The 16,847-nt window shown below is 39.7% G+C and overlaps 2 protein-coding genes across 2 annotated transcripts; one reads left to right on the top strand and one right to left on the bottom strand.

Annotated features, from left to right (window-relative positions):
* The first annotated feature begins 1,867 nt into the window (after positions 1 to 1,867).
* On the top strand, positions 1,868 to 6,746 carry LOC140859909 (DEAD-box ATP-dependent RNA helicase 3A, chloroplastic). The gene is made up of 10 exons (XM_073262527.1): positions 1,868 to 2,381; positions 2,888 to 3,024; positions 3,107 to 3,518; positions 3,661 to 3,759; positions 3,898 to 4,122; positions 4,417 to 4,794; positions 5,128 to 5,271; positions 5,405 to 5,500; positions 5,650 to 5,936; positions 6,090 to 6,746. The coding sequence occupies exons 1-10, from the start codon at positions 1,956 to 1,958 to the stop codon at positions 6,169 to 6,171; spliced, it is 2,286 nt and encodes a 761-aa protein (XP_073118628.1). The 5' UTR covers positions 1,868 to 1,955; the 3' UTR covers positions 6,172 to 6,746.
* An 87-nt stretch (positions 6,747 to 6,833) lies between these two features.
* LOC140866987 (uncharacterized) lies at positions 6,834 to 7,772 on the bottom strand. The gene has a single exon (XM_073272054.1). The coding sequence runs from the start codon at positions 7,729 to 7,731 to the stop codon at positions 6,949 to 6,951; it is 783 nt and encodes a 260-aa protein (XP_073128155.1). The 5' UTR covers positions 7,732 to 7,772; the 3' UTR covers positions 6,834 to 6,948.
* Between the last annotated feature and the right edge of the window lie 9,075 nt (positions 7,773 to 16,847).

Here is a 16,847-nt window from a genome sequence, read left to right as displayed (position 1 = left end):
GATGCGTGGAATGTGGAAAATGTTTTTTCAAGCATTTCCATCTCAGTAACAACATGCCCACAAAATTTCAATTGCGAGACTATTCGATACATCGCAGAATTGTAATCACTTACTTTTTTAAAGTCTTGAAATCTCAACGTATTCCATTCATCACGGGCGGTCGGGAGTATAACTTCCCTTATATGCTCTAATCTTTCTTTCAGCCATTTCCATAAAATCATTGGGTCTTTTTCTGTGAGATACTCACATTTCAATCCTTCATCAAGATGTCTACGTAAGAAAATCATAAACTTTGCATTTTCTTGTGAGGATGATATATTATTTTCTTTGATGGTATCACTTAGACCCAATGACTCAAGATGCATCTCTACATCGAGAGTCCATGACATATAATTCTTTCCAGAGATATCGAGCGCAACAAATTCAATCTTTGCCAAATTTGACATGGTGGTACTAGAAAAATAACAATGCATTTTATTAGTTAATTTCTATTAGTACGACAATACAAAATAATGAAATAACGAAGATTACAAGTGCGTGTACAAATAGAGAAAAAGTATGTGATGGAAAATCGCTGGTGAGTACAAGACTCGTGAGCATGATGATCATAGTCGTTATGAAAAATAGCCTTATAAATGCCATCATCTTCATCTTCAAAAAATCGAGGAGAAATTATTTTGAGAGAAAGAGTGAATTTGGTGTGATTGAAAATGAGTTTGAGTGAACATATTTGTAGGGCAAAAACTAGCCGTTTGTTACCGTTGGGGGTAAGAAAAAATCGAGTATGTGTTGAATAAAAATTCGTGATAATCATGTGATGCATATAATGGTAATCATAATTAAATATACGCAATAGAATATATATCATATTACGTTATTATAAGGTCAGTGTCCTAGACAACCTCTTATATAATAACATGAAATTATATATTGATATAGTTAGTATATATACATAATAAATATATACCATATCACGTTATTATAAGGTCAGTGTCATAGATAGCCTCTTATATAATAACATGAAATTATACAAATATAATTAGACAATAAAATTATATAAGCAGTAATGTATAATCATATCACGTTATTATAAGGTCGGTGTCATAGACAGCCTCTTATATAATAACATAAAATTATACAAATATAATTACACAATAAAATTATATAAGCAATAATGTATAATCATATCACGTTATTATTTAAAAACTTTAGAGGCTTTTATACTTGTCGTATCCCTTACTGAGAGTGTGGGATGTCGTCTTAACATCCTCCCAGGATTTATAACAAGTTTTTTTAAAAAAACTTATTTTTTTATCATGTCTGATAATAACATGATATTATATATTAAATATATACACAACAAATAAATAAACAATAAAATAAATATACTTACTTGTTAAATATTTTTGTCTTTTTCTTGTGTTTTGGAGAGTCGGAAATTATAGAAAACCTTCGAGCGATCGTGCTGATAACGTGTTGTGAAAAGTAAAAATTTATGGTAAAAACTAAAAACTCTAAAACTCAAAATATATATCAAACCAAGCACTTATAAAATCTTCTCTCTAAACTTGTGTTATTTTTTTCACAAATATTGAGGTCTATTTATAGATTCTCAATTGAGAAATGTCCAAAAATAAATATGTCATCCATTACATAATCAAAAATTAAAATATCATCACATCACCATCACAATAATTTTCAATCTAATTTTAATATATAATTTCCAATACATGGATTATATTTAAGATTAAAACGTTTTCAGAATACATAATGTGAGTTTTCATTATTAATATATTTAATTTTATTGAAAATGGTAGATATTTCCAAAGCAAAACCCTTCAAATCAAAGATAAATATCCAAAGCCAAGCTTCTCCCCGCTAGCGAGGTGGAAGTTGAGAGTACCATACAAACCAAAACCTCTGCCTTATCTCCTCTCCCCTCCTCTCCTCCTTCCATGGCGGCTTGCTCGTCTTCCACCATCGGAGTTTCCTCCATTTACCGAACCAACTCCTCCCTCGACCACTCCAAGCGCCCCTCTTCCACCCCACCGCTATGTCTCCATTTCTCCACTGCTGAGACTCCATTCAGAGTCTTTTCTTCTGCCGTTCGCCTCAAAACGGTTGCGGGAGCTTCCAACTCTTTTGTTGCTCCCGCTGTTGCCACTCCGAATTCTTCGGTTCTGAGCGAGGAAGCTTTCAAGGGGTTTGGTGAGTTCGGGAGGGGCGTTGTCAGCGAGAGTGAATACGAGGAGGATGAAGGTGGATTGGATGGGAATGAAGCTGGAAGTGTGGATGAGCTTGAAATTTCGAAACTGGGTTTGCCTGCGCGGCTTGTGGACACGCTCCAAAAGCGTGGGATTACTCAACTTTTTCCTATTCAGGTATTGTTTTTATTTCATCTAGCTTCTTTTCAGAGTTTTTGTGATGATTTACTATATATTTTTTGTCGGGTGTTTGGATTCTTATTCTGATGTATAGTAGGTTTATGTTTGGTTTTACGGCTGACTGTGAGTAATGGTACTTCAGTTGGTTATACTAGTGGCTGGCGGACGTTCATAGTTTTTGTGCTTATAATATCAGCCATTGACCACTAAAATCATAATTGTAACTTGTATTATGACACCCAAATGATAGAATAAATACAATTTTATAGTAAGTTGACGTTTCTTCATGTATTGACCGTCTATGGAATAACTTTTTCCCTGCATGGACAGAGGTGTTCAAGAAATTGTTTTCTATGCATTGTCCTGCTCTACCAATTTTGGTGATTCTTTTCGTACGCTGACATGAGCATTTACTTTTTCTGTTTTTTTTCCCCCCACAAAGCTGTGTTTGTAAGCTTTTCCGAGAGGTTGCCTAATCTATCATGCTCTTAACTTTTATTTAGAGAGCTGTTTTGGTTCCAGCATTGGAAGGTCGAGATATAATTGGCCGTGCAAAGACTGGAACAGGGAAAACATTGGCATTTGGAATTCCAATAATCAAAGGACTCGATGATCTGGAACAAGAAAGAGGCTTTTTGAGGTACTTTGTGTAACATATTGACTGAAATTATATATTTCACTTGCTTTTATGACGGCAATAATGTTTCTTTTACTGGTTGAAGACGTGGGAGGCTTCCAAAGGTATTGGTTCTTGCACCTACTAGGGAATTGGCTAAGCAAGTGGAGAAGGAATTTAAAGAGACTGCACCATCTTTAAACACGGCTTGTATCTATGGAGGGGTCTCGTATCTCACCCAAGAAAGTGCTCTTTCTCGAGGTGTTGATATCGTGGTTGGAACTCCTGGTAGAATTATTGATCTTATCAATAATAACAGTCTGAAATTGGGTGAAGTTCAATATTTGGTCCTCGACGAAGCGGATCAAATGCTTGCTGTTGGATTTGAGGAAGATGTAGAGGTCATTCTAGAAAAACTTCCTGCACAGAGGCAGAGCATGCTTTTTTCGGCAACCATGCCTGGCTGGGTAAAGAAATTAGCTAGAAAGTATTTAGACAACCCTCTGAACATTGATCTGGTAATTTCTCATTCTTCATCAACAGTTCCCTCTATATTCTTTGGTAAAGTAAATAGGTCTAATTTCCTGCTTTGGTTCGTTGTGAGAAGATATTATCCATGTAATATTGGGACTCATGACATGATCATTTTTTCCATCATAGGTTGGTGACCAAAATGAAAAGTTGGCGGAAGGGATTAAGTTGTATGCTATACCAACTACAGCAGCATCTAAGCGGACAATCCTCGGTGACCTTGTGATGGTAGGAGTTAACATCCTATTGAATAACATCTTTATTTTACATAAATTGTTGAGCTGTATGCTATATAGAATGATATGATGGTCGCTTGCATGGAGTTATTTGTAGTTTTCTAACCATAGATTTAATTTTTCTTCCCAGGTTTATGCTAGGGGTGGAAAAGCTATTGTGTTTACACAAACTAAACGAGATGCTGATGAAGTCTCCATGGCATTAACCAATAGCATTGCGTCAGAGGCACTGCATGGCGACATTTCTCAACACCAGAGAGAACGAACACTAAATGGTTTCAGGCAAGGAAAATTTACAGTGCTTGTTGCTACTGATGTTGCTGCTCGTGGGCTTGATATACCTAACGTTGACCTTGTAAGTTCAAAAATAAATATGCTTTTGACATGCTTCAAAGGTCTTTCAAATGTTTCAGTGGGTTATATAATCAATAATGTTGTGATATTGATGCCGGAAGTTGTGGACTTACTGTGACGATGAGTGAGTGTGTAATTATCCACAATTAAGGAATAAAAAAAATCCACCTTGCAATATATATTGTTGGACTATAATTTGAGGAATATTTGTTGGTGCTTTTAATTATAGTAGAGCATGCTGGTGGTTGGTGCTAATGGGTGTTTCTTGGTTTTTTCCCCATTTTAACCTTGTCAGATTATCCATTATGAGCTTCCAAACGATCCAGAAACATTTGTGCACAGATCTGGTCGAACTGGTCGTGCAGGAAAAGAAGGCACTGCTGTTTTGATGTTCACTAGTAGCCAGAGAAGGACAGTCAAATCTCTTGAGCGGGATGTTGGCTGCAAGTTTGAGTTCATCAGTCCGCCTTCTATTCAAGAGGTTTTGGAGTCATCAGCTGAGCAAGTGGTTTCTACCCTCAGTGGAGTGCATCCTGAATCAATCGAGTACTTCACTCCCACAGCACAAAAACTGATGGAACAGAAAGGAGTTGATGCTCTTGCTGCTGCTTTAGCAACCTTAAGTGGTTTTTCTCAGCCTCCATCATCCCGTTCTCTTATTACTCATGAACAGGTAGAGACTCGAGATGAAGTTTTCATATTTGCTGTCTGAACTTCAAAATAGTTGTTTCCTTGTCATAAAACCTTTGGCAAATGTATTTCTAATCCACATACAGTTTACTAGTTTTTTAACTGCTTGGCCAGTTTCTAAAGTTGCTTATACCCTTCAATTTCATGCTCTATTTTCGTTTTTGTGTCTGCTTACTCTGACCATATGTTTTTGAACAGTACGGCTTTTGTTAAGCTCGTTCAAGTTAGGAATTTTTTTATGGATCTTAATAATTATTTTTTGCTTCTTTCCCTCCTAGTACTAGATTTGAACTGGAACTGTTTGTTTGCACTTCAGGGCCTGGTTACATTACAGTTGACTCGCGAAACTGGTTATTCTCGAGGATACCTGTCTGCCAGATCACTAACCGGGTTTCTTTCTGATGTTTATTCTTCTGCTGCTGATGAAATTGGAAAAATACACCTTATCGCAGATGAAAAGGTGAATATTGATGATGTTAAAGTCTCTTCTTTTTGTTGTATTTTATGAGTAAAGTTTTATATTGTGTCATTAATTATCTCAACGTGCATCATTCAAAAAAATAATAATAAAAATTATTTCAACGTGCTGTCAGGTTCAAGGAGCAGTTTTTGATCTCCCAGAGGAGATTGCCAAAGAGTTACTAAATAAGGAGCTACCACCTGGGAACACTATAACAAAAATCACCAAGGTATGTGACTATGTTCATATTTGGCCTACCATATGTAATAGGTCTTGCTTACTACGATCATCACGTCAATGTTTTATATGATTCCAATATTCAGTATTTGTTTTCTGATGTTGACTTCCCATCTCTGTTTTTGCCTTGTTCCATCATAGTTGCCCCCTTTGCAAGACGATGGACCTCCAAGTGATTATTATGGCAAATTTTCAAACAACGAGAGGCGCCCACAACGAGGATCGAGGGACTCGAGAGGCTTTAGATCTTCTCGTGATTGGTTGGATGATGATAATTTTGATAATGACTCCAAACGAGGTGGTCGCAGCGGTAGGACTGAAAATGGGTGGTCAAGGAACTCGAGAAGCAGCAGTGGGAGTGATTGGTTAATTAATGATAGACGATCAAGCCGTTCACCATCCTCACCATCTTTTGGGAACCGGGATAGGTATGTTTCCTCAAATCATAATTCTTTGTACATTGTTAGACGCGGAGAAGACAATGCAAAGTTGGAAGTCCGCAATGTTCGAATCAGAGAGCTATATATATGTACTTCTATCTTTTTATGAATATTTGACAAAGATTCATATGTAATTGACAGAGCTGGCTTTGGAGGTGCGTGTTTCAACTGTGGACGCTCTGGCCACAGAGCATCAGAATGCCCCAACAAAAAAGATTATTAATCCTGCTGGCATCAAATACCTAAAATTACTTCCGAGCAGGTGAACATATCTTGCCACTCCCTAAACAAAGTCATTAGTTGGTTGGCTTCTTGGCAGAGACAACACTGTTGAAGGTGGTTTCTGGAGAAGGGAAAAAGCCTTGAGCGGATTTGGATGCTTCAAGCTCATTGTATGGTTGTGGCAGTTTATTCACTTTTCTTTTGGCGAGATGCTCAGATTTAGTTATGCCCGTACTCCATGCACCTCATTACCCGCCTCCCAAAAGGAGCCGATTACGAAGCAGGTGATGATTTTGGGTAGCTGGAGATGATATGTTATATACTGTTCAAGCACACTGATGTTTTATTGATTAAAGTCAAGTTTGTTTTAAAAGATTTGCCAACAGTTGCCATCTCAGTTAGTATAATGGCATTTCCAGGCTTGCATCATTTTTGAGCCTTTTTTATGGGTAATTGAAGATCCTTCCGTGTGTGAAATTATAGTGATCCATTTGCTATATAGCTTTATCGGTAAACAGTTAGAATATGGAGCCAATGAGTTGATCAACTTACGAGTTATTTGAGTCATTTGAAATATCTCCAGGTTTCTTTTGAAATTATGGAATTGGAATCCAACTTAACAAATAAAAATCTCATAATTTTCAAGTGAAAATTGAGTTCATATCCAAGATATAATTTGTACTTAAAAATTAGCATGAGAAAATAATCGTTAAACATGGAAATCTACTTCCCATGCGGACACAGTACGCGCATCACCTTCCCCCCTCTTATTTATTCTTCAGTGCTCCCGAATTTTATCTTCATTCGGCGCCACACCCTTTTCCTTCAACATTTCCAGCAATACCCTGCCTTCATCCTTCAATCCAACCCTCGTCAGGCCTTCGAAAACCCTCACACAAGTCGTTGGATTTGGACGCATTCCCCGCCCAACCATCTCTTCGACGTATTTCTTCGCCTCCTTCACCATCTTCGCGTCCCCGCTCTCCGCCAATCCCTTGATCACCACCCTGTAGGTATATGCATTTGGAAGCACTCCACTAGTCAGCATTCTTAGGTACACCTTGTGGGCTTCTTTTGGCTGGCCGGCATTTACGTAGGCTTCCATCACCGCCGTGTGGGCCACCACGTCGGGCATCTGCCCTTTATCCTTGATTTGCGAGAAGAGCTCCAGGGCTTCGTGGGTTAGCCCATCTTGGGACAACCCGTCGAACATCTTCACTGCACTGTTCATAAGGCCGTCTTGGCGTATCTTGGCGAAAACTTCCTGGAGATTCTTCGGGTCCTGGAGTTCTTCAATGGCCGGTTTCTTGTTGAACGGGTTGTAGGGTGGTGGAAGTTTGGATTTCTTGGCTGCGGTATCGGAATCGGAGTCGGAGTCGGAGTCGGAGGGCAGGGAGAAGTTCACCAATTTGGAGCTACGTTGCTTGGGAGAATCGCAAAAGCCTCTTGCTGGAAGAAGGCATGAGAAGAAGGCCCGTGGAGTGGTTGTTGGGTGGCGATGATATGTATAAGTGGGGAAGAAGGAGCATCGAGTAAGAGTTGTTCTTAGAGCCGTCGTCATTTGCAGAGCTGGTTTGTGATTTCTCGCCCGAGGGAGGGAAAGATTAATTTTCAATTAACAAAAATATACATCAGATAAATATTTTTTTTTAAAGCTCAAATAATGAAAATTTTATGGATAATGATATGTGTATATAGAAGGTTACACGCCTTATAAATTAGGAAAGTATCTCAAAATCCTTTTAAAATATCTTTATTTATAATTGTTTCTCTTGCTAAAAAAACTCTTAACAAAAACATTATTATTTTTTATTTTATTATTTATTGTGCAATTTTAGGAATATCAAAATTGAATCCGACCCAAATAAATCAATAACGACTGACCCTGTAAGGTCCAAAAAGTCCCGCGCTGTTGGGACAGCTCGGCCGCGCCTCAGGCTCGATTTTCCCATCCCATTTTATGAGTTTTTGAGTCCTAAAAATCATGATTTTTATACTTTAATGTATTTTAATTATTTTTAAGAATGTTCATGAAGAATTTTAAAGTTTTCAAGGTCCGAAACGGATGGAATGCCTCACGTGCATCAGTCAAGTTATGTATTGCATGATTATGTGATTTTCTTATGAAAGTTAATTTCTCATGAAATGTTTTGACGGATTTTAAGCATGTAGCATCACGAGAAACTTTATGAGCATGTACGAGATTTATGAAATGACATGATAAGATGAATGATATGATGCATGGAAAATATTTTGATGATTTATGCGTCTTGTGGTGATTATATGGGGTATGCACTTCGGGATGAGCTCCGGAGCGGCTATCCAAACATGGCTCACGGGATGGTTATACGGGGTATGCACTTCGGGTTGAGCTCCGAAGCGGCTATCCAAAGAATGAAAGTTTACGGGCGTAATGCTATATGCTTGTTGATCAACAGAAAACTATGAATAGATCGTTATGACGGTTACCACACTACTCATAATTCATCTCCCCAAATATTTGTTGGAAAACTGGCGAGTTCCCAGACCAATTACGATTGATACCCGGTGCAGCGGAAGTTTAAAAATTTTTCATGGAACGTTTCCATGGTATGGGTATCAACCGTTCATCGATTGAATTACGTGTGTGTAAAATTCAAATAACAATTAAATAAATTTTACCTCAAATCTCGCAACGAGATTAATGGACACCAACAGAACAATTCTGCTCTTGTTGTCTCTCCCTGGAACCGATGAACGCCTTCAATCAGGTCCACGAACAGAGGTTTAATCCCTCTGATAGATTGCACTAGAAAATCTATCAGAAGTTTTCTGCGAAGAGAATACACGAATTTGATTCGTTATTCCTGACTGCAATTCAAAATCACAGACCGGAATTTCTCGGGCAGAGTGAAGGGGGGCGGCCGAAATATGTTTGAGAGAGAGGGTAGGGTTTTCGAAAATTGCTCTCAAAATAATGACCTGTTGTGTGTAATTTCTGTACTGAAATAACTTATTTATAATGCAGGCCACTAACACCTTAGGGCCCATTAGTCATAAGCTGGGGCCCGACAAGCAAAGCCCACTCGTTCAGAAATTAATATAAAATTCATCGTGACTCCGATTGATGAAACGATTTCACCAATGTGCACAGAAACCATTTCTGCACGTTTTAAAGTCAAAATAAATTTTCCTGAATCCGAATTCAGTGGTTTCCAAAAATGTCCATCCCTATGTCATTTTAGGAAATCCTACTCCCTTACTCTTATTTAAGAAGTCCAACTCCTTGGTTCATTAAATTTAACTCTTTAAATTTAACTATCTCAACGGGGATTAAAACTCCATTACACTGTGTGACCCTCAATGGTTCAGGGATACAGCTAGCCGTGGGCTCACAACTCCTTGTGACTCGGAACAACACTTTCCGACTTGCCCAACGAATCATGGTAAAGCGCCTAGCAACATCGCCCCATGATTCCCTAGGTATCACTGATAGTGCCTACAAGAACCAGTAGATTTTGGTTAACGTACAGTACGGTCCCTTCATCCATATATCCCGATCGAATCAACAACCATTGGTATATCGAGAGTCGCTCAAGATTCGATAACTATGCAATGCATCTTGAAGATCAAATTAGTGACATCGCATGTGCTACTAAGAAACCATTTCTTAAATCACATCAAGTACTCTGGCCAGAGATTTGTCACACTAATATCTCCTCAGATCGCATAGGATATCCACACTCGCAAGTATGTGGTGAATCCTTGACAACAATGCATTGACTCCTATATGTGTCGTAACTATACCCAATCTCGACACCTGATGACCCCCATAGAGTCGGTAAACGAGTCAAAGCACAGCACTAGCATATAGAGTCTCCATGATGTTTCAAGTCGTAAGGACTAATGGTGTACAACCAAAACCGCGGACTTTATCCACTCGATAAGTGATAACCACTTGGAAAGTCCGGATAGGGTAGTTCGATTATTCATCCTATGAATATCCATTTGCATGCTTCGAACATCTCCATGTTCCCTACCAATGAAACGTGGTACTCCGCATCGCAAATGCTAGTCTCAAACTCGAGCGATCCTTATCCTTATTATCGGACGGCTCAATCGACTAGGAACGGTTTTAGAATATACAGTGACTATAAGATGTATTTCATGATAGACATCTCCATGTTCTACCACATCTTACATACACTATAGTATATTCAAGGTCTTTATCAAAACAACAATAGTATATCACAATATAACAATATGAAGTAATATAAAGTCATTGCCATAAAAGTGTAAATAATATTAAACAAAAGATTGTTTATACAAAGAGTCAACAAAGCCCATAGCCACACAGTTGGCTCACTGGGCACCCACTCTTACAATCTCCCACTTGCCCTATAGCCAACTAGTCATACTACGTAGACCCATTGCTTCGCGATGTTTGTCAAACAATGGTCCTGGCAAAGGCTTAGTAAGTGGATCAGCGATATTGTCTGCAGAGGCCACTCGTTCGACACTGATGTCTCCTCTTTCCACAATCTCCCGGATTATGTGGTATTTCCTCAGTACGTGTTTGGATCTTTGATGAGACCTTGGTTCCTTTGCTTGAGCAACGGCACCCGTGTTGTCGCAGTACACCGGGACTGGACCAACAAATTCAGGAATGACGCCCAACTCTTGGACGAAATTCCTCATCCAAACGGCCTCTTTAGCAGCAGCTGATGCTGCAATGTATTCAGCCTCAGTGGTGGAATCCGCTGTGGTGTCCTGCTTGGAACTCTTCCAAGAGACAGCACCGCCATTGAGCATGAACACAAATCCAGAGGTTGACTTCGAGTCATCCACATCACTTTGGAAGCTAGAGTCGGTATAGCCTTCCAGTTTGAGTTCTCGTCCTCCATAAACCATGAACATATTCTTAGTCCTTCGCAAGTACTTAAGAATGTCCTTCACGGCTTTCCAATGCATCTGACCAGGATTAGACTGATATCTGCTCGTGACACTCAGAGCAAATGCTACATCCGGTCTGGTAGATATCATCCCATACATGATACTACCTATAGCTGACGCATATGGTACATGTGTCATATTCTCTATCTCTGCATCAGTCTTGGGACACATAGACTTGGATAGAGAAACTCCATGACACATGGGTAGATGTCCTCTCTTGGACCCATCCATTGAAAACCGTTTCAATATGGTATCGATGTAGGTTGATTGAGTGAGTCCTATCATTCTCTTAGATCTATCCCTATAGATCTGTATCCCAAGAATGTAGGATGCCTCACCCAAATCCTTCATCGAAAATCTACCTGATAACCATATCTTTGTTGACTGCAACATCCCTACATCATTCCCAATGAGTAGGATGTCATCAACATAAAGTACTAAGAATGTCACCGCATCCTTAACTACTTTCTTGTACACGCAAGGTTCCTCCGGGTTCTTGATGAAACCAAAGTCTTTAATTGTTTCATCAAATTTCTGGTTCCAACTTCTTGATGCTTGTTTTAGACCATAAATTGATCTCTGAAGCTTGCATACCTTATGCTCGCTTCCCATGGATGTGTACCCCTCAGGCTGCTTCATATAGATTTCTTCCTTAATGTCTCCATTAAGAAAAGCAGTCTTCACATCCATTTGCCATATCTCATAGTCATACCATGCAGCTATGGCAATAAGGATTCTTATGGACTTGAACATTGCAACTGGTGAAAAGGTTTCGTCATAGTCAACTCCTTGCCTTTGAGTATAACCTTTAGCCACCAATCGCGCCTTGTAGGTCAATACCTTACCATCAGGCCCAAGCTTTCTTTTGTAGATCCATTTACACCCTATTGGAACAATTCCATCGGGAGGATCCACTAAAGTCCAGACTTGGTTAGTATGCATCGAATCCAATTCTGACTGCATAGCTTCAAGCCATAAATTCGAATCCGCATCAGAAATTGCTTCCTTGAAGCTTCTTGGATCACATCCAATGTCGGGTTCATCTTGACCCTCTTCAAGAAGAAGACCATATCGAACTGGAGGTCTAGAAGTCCTCTCGGATCTTCTAGGTGCAGGCGTGTCCAGCAATGGTTCCTGAGGTGTGTGATCGTTATTTTGTATTTCGGGTTCTTCTCGAACTTCTTCGAGTTCCATCATCTCGCCTTTCTTATCCAATAAGAACTCCTTCTCCAAGAAGGTGGCATTCCGTGAAACAAACACCTTTGTTTCAGCAGGATAATAGAAATAATATCCGATTGAATTCTTCGGATACCCTACAAAATAACATAAGCTGGATCGACTATCCAACTTATCTCCCACTGTCCGCTTCACGTAAGCAGGACATCCCCAAATCCTCAAGTACGAATACTTAGGAGCTTTGCCATTCCATAACTCGTATGGTGTTTTGTCCACTGCTTTAGTGTGGACGTTGTTCAACAACAATACCGCCGTTTCAAGCGCATAGCCCCAAAACGAAGGTGGAAGCTCAGTGAAGCTCATCATAGATCGAACCATGTCCAACAAAGTTCGATTACGACGCTCCGATACACCATTAAGCTGTGGTGTCATAGGAGGAGTCCACTGAGAGAGAATCCCATTCTCTTTTAGATAGTCCAAAAACTCGGTACTCAAGTATTCTCCACCTCGATCCGATCGAAGTGCTTTAATACTTTTACCTAGCTTGTTTTCTACTTCAGCCTTGAATTCTTTGAACTTTTCAAATGCTTCAGACTTATATTTCATTAAATATAAATACCCATACCTAGAATAATCATCAGTAAAGGTAATGAAGTAGGTGTGGCCATGTTGAGTCCCTACTCTAAATGGACCACAAACATCTGTATGGATCAAATCCAACAGATTTTGACTACGTTCAGGCTTCCCCTTAAAAGGAGATTTAGTCATTTTCCCTTTTAGGCAGGATTCACAAGTAGGTAGAGAGTTAATATCAGACATATCAAACATGCCCTCTCCCACTAGCTTGTTCATCCTCCTTGAGGAAATATGACCTAGTCTAGCGTGCCAAAGGTTTGCCGGGTTTTGACTATCGATTTTCCTTTTGTTTGTTGTTACCGGTTTGTCAATACAATTCACTGGAACGTCTTTTAGTTTTAAATTATATAGATCGTTTTCAAGTTGTCCATTTCCAATTAAACATTCATTCTTGTAAATACTGCAAATCCATTCACAAAATTACAAGAATAACCATCTCTATCAAGCATAGAAATAGAAATAATGTTTTTAATTAAATCTGGCACAAATAAAACATCTCTCAACAATAATTTAAAACCATTCTGCAAAATCAAACAAACATCTCCAATGGCCGTAGCTTCAACTCTGGAACCATTCCCGAGCCTCAGCTGGGTCTCACCCATTCTAAGCCTGCGACTTCTTGTCATCACCTGCAAATCATTGCAAATGTGAGAACCACATCCGGTATCCAATACCCAAGAAGTTGTATTAAGTGACATGTTTATTTCGATATAGAACATACCCTTTGCAGTTCCCAACTGCTCAAGATACTCCTTGCAGTTGCGCTTCCAATGACCCGGCTTCTTGCAGTAATGGCAAACATCCTTGGATTTTCCATCGTTTGAAGCCTTTGTCTTTTGCTTCTTCTCGGGTTCCACTTTCTTGGGTGGGGCAGAACGTTTCTTGCCCTTCATACTTGGCCCCTTCTTAGCAGAAGATGAGGAGCCCACCAAGAAAGCTGGCTTATCCTTCTTAAGTGTGGATTCATATGTAACGAGCATATTGACCATCTCTTCAAGGGTGGCCTCTATCTTGTTCATATTAAAATTTATCACGAATCCATCAAATGAAGAAGGAAGAGATAGAAGCAGCAAGTCCACATTGAGTTCATGCTCCAACACCAAATCAAGGGTCGCTAACTTCTGTATGAGCCAAATCACTCGTACCCCATGATCACGGACCGAAGTCCCTTCACGCATGCGGCACGTCATCAACTCCTTAACAGTAGAGAACCTTTCAGCCCTCGACTGAGCCCCAAAAAGTTCCTTGAGTTGCGTGTGAATGTCAGCAGCATTCACCGTGTCCTCAAATCGCCTCTGGAGTTCATCAGACATCGAGGCTTGCATATAGCATTTGGTCTTGATGTCATGGTCGCACCATGCATCAAGTTTGGCCAATTCCTCCGGACTTATGTCAGCTGGTGCTTCCTTCGGAGGTGCTTTCTCTAACACGTAGAGCATTTTCTCCGAAGTTAAGACAATCTTCAACTTCCGGAACCATTCCGTATAGTTGGCGCCAGTCAGCTTGTTTTGTTCGAGGATCGAGAATAAAGGATTTCGCGAATTCATTGTATGAAATACTGAAAAGGAAAAACAGACATATATCAATGATTGTTTAACAATTTACTAAGACATAAAATAGGCGAATTTAATTTTATGAATCTCACTCCCACTATTTTAACGATTTCACCACCCTCTAGTGAAAACGGGAAACTTTTTCCTTAGTGAGAACATGGAGTCCAATTGACAAACTTATGGTCCCGAATAATATCAGCCAACCATAATTCTCAAAAGGTAGAGCCCAATTGCTTCCAAAGCAACCCCCATGTATTTACCTCATGTCCAATAAGGGCCCAATAATATGACGCCGTTTAAAGTGACATGTCAAGATGACCCATCAATATTAAGTTGTGATGGACGGTCGCCATGTGGATCCCCCAATAATATGAGCCGATCCCATGGGAGTTCCACCCAACTTACAACATTTGTCGATCCAATGTACAGCTTTCCGACGGACGGGCCCCCCCAATAATATGAGCCGGACCGTATCCGCGGGTAGCATCACATACATTGACCGTTGATGGAAGGTAGGAACATTTAAACAATATTTAAATTTCCTTTATTTATCTTGATATAAATTTTAAATCATATTTAAAATGAGGGATTTTATTTATAAAAATATTTGTCTCATCATTTTTAATTTATTGCATGCATTGCCGGATTCACGCAATTTATGTCTAAACATGCATACAATCATAATATCACATATTATATAGGATGATCGATTCCATTTCTAATTGACCCGTGGTTGCCAATCACGGGTCTTAGTCCAATCCTAGGTAATATGCAGTATGCAAATGCAATCCTATTACATATGCTTCCAATTTACATTTCTTCAGTCTTCATTGTCTGCTGGGCCCACCATCTTCAAATCTTGATCTCCCACTAAATCTAATGTATTTACAATTAAATAACAATGACAAGTAGGGGATACATTTTTAGGGGGTGGGAACGGGCTATAAACCAAGCCCACTTTTATTACATATGACATTCATATCGGGCCATAAACCAGGCCCATTAATAAAACCAACAACAATAAAGACAAAATGTAAATTCCTAACATACACCTACAAAATTGGTCATGGCAATCGATCATCCTTATCCAATAACATTTAATTCAAAATTAATTTATTGGATAACATGCTGTGGCAATTCAAATTTAAACAAGATAAAATCATATTTTATATATAAAATCACATTTCACATATAAAATCATATTTTATCTCCATATCAAATAAAATCATATTTTATCTTATAAAATCCAATTTTACAAATAAAATCATATTTTATCTAATATATCATAAGATCATATCTTATCATCAATTGTACCAAAATAATTGATTTCAAAATTCAATTTACGGATAAAATATTAAAATTTTCCAAAAATTCAAATTTATCCAAAATCAATTTTAAAATTTACGGACTCGAACAATTCGATCCGAAATCTCGTGAACCAATCAAAAACAATTTTTGACCGGACCAAAAATAAAATTTTAAATATTAAAATTAAAATATAATTTTTCCCGCGGGCCGCCCGGGACACTCCCGGGCCGGCCCGCACCCGGGCGCGGGCCGGGGGCAGCCCGGCTGCCCCCTTAGGGCAGCGCCTGGCGCCGCCCCTGGGCGGCGCCGAGCGCCGCCCTGCGCAGCGCCCAGCGCTGCGCTGGGCGGCGCCGAGCGCCGCCCCTGGGCAGCGCCGAGCGCTGCCCTGCGCAGCGCCCAGCGCTGCGCTGGGCCGCGCACAGCGCTGCCCTGGGCGGCGCCGTGCGCCGCCCTGGGCGGCGACAGTCGCCGCCTTGGGCGGCGCCGTGCGCCCCCTTTGGGCGGCTTCGTGCGCCCCGGGCAGCAACAATTGCTGCCCCACCGGGCAGCGATCCAATCGCTGCCCGGGTTTTGCCCCGAAAAAATTTTTTATTAAAAATATTTATTTTGTTTCATAAACCGAGACTCAAAAATTTTGTACAATTGATTATTCAATCGATTGATCTGAGCAACCTGGCTCTGATACCACTGTTGGAAAACTGGCGAGTTCCCAGACCAATTACGATTGATACCCGGTGCAGCGGAAGTTTAAAAATTTTTCATGGAACGTTTCCATGGTATGGGTATCAACCGTTCATCGATTGAATTACGTGTGTGTAAAATTCAAATAACAATTAAATAAATTTTACCTCAAATCTCGCAACGAGATTAATGGACACCAACAGAACAATTCTGCTCTTGTTGTCTCTCCCTGGAACCGATGAACGCCTTCAATCAGGTCCACGAACAGAGGTTTAATCCCTCTGATAGATTGCACTAGAAAATCTATCAGAAGTTTTCTGCGAAGAGAATACACGAATTTGATTCGTTATTCCTGACTGCAATTCAAAATCACAGACCGGAATTTCTCGGG

Source organism: Henckelia pumila, chromosome 4 (assembly GCF_033568475.1).
Source record: "Henckelia pumila isolate YLH828 chromosome 4, ASM3356847v2, whole genome shotgun sequence".
Taxonomy (NCBI): domain Eukaryota; kingdom Viridiplantae; phylum Streptophyta; class Magnoliopsida; order Lamiales; family Gesneriaceae; genus Henckelia; species Henckelia pumila.
This window is presented reverse-complemented; position numbering and strand designations above follow the sequence as displayed.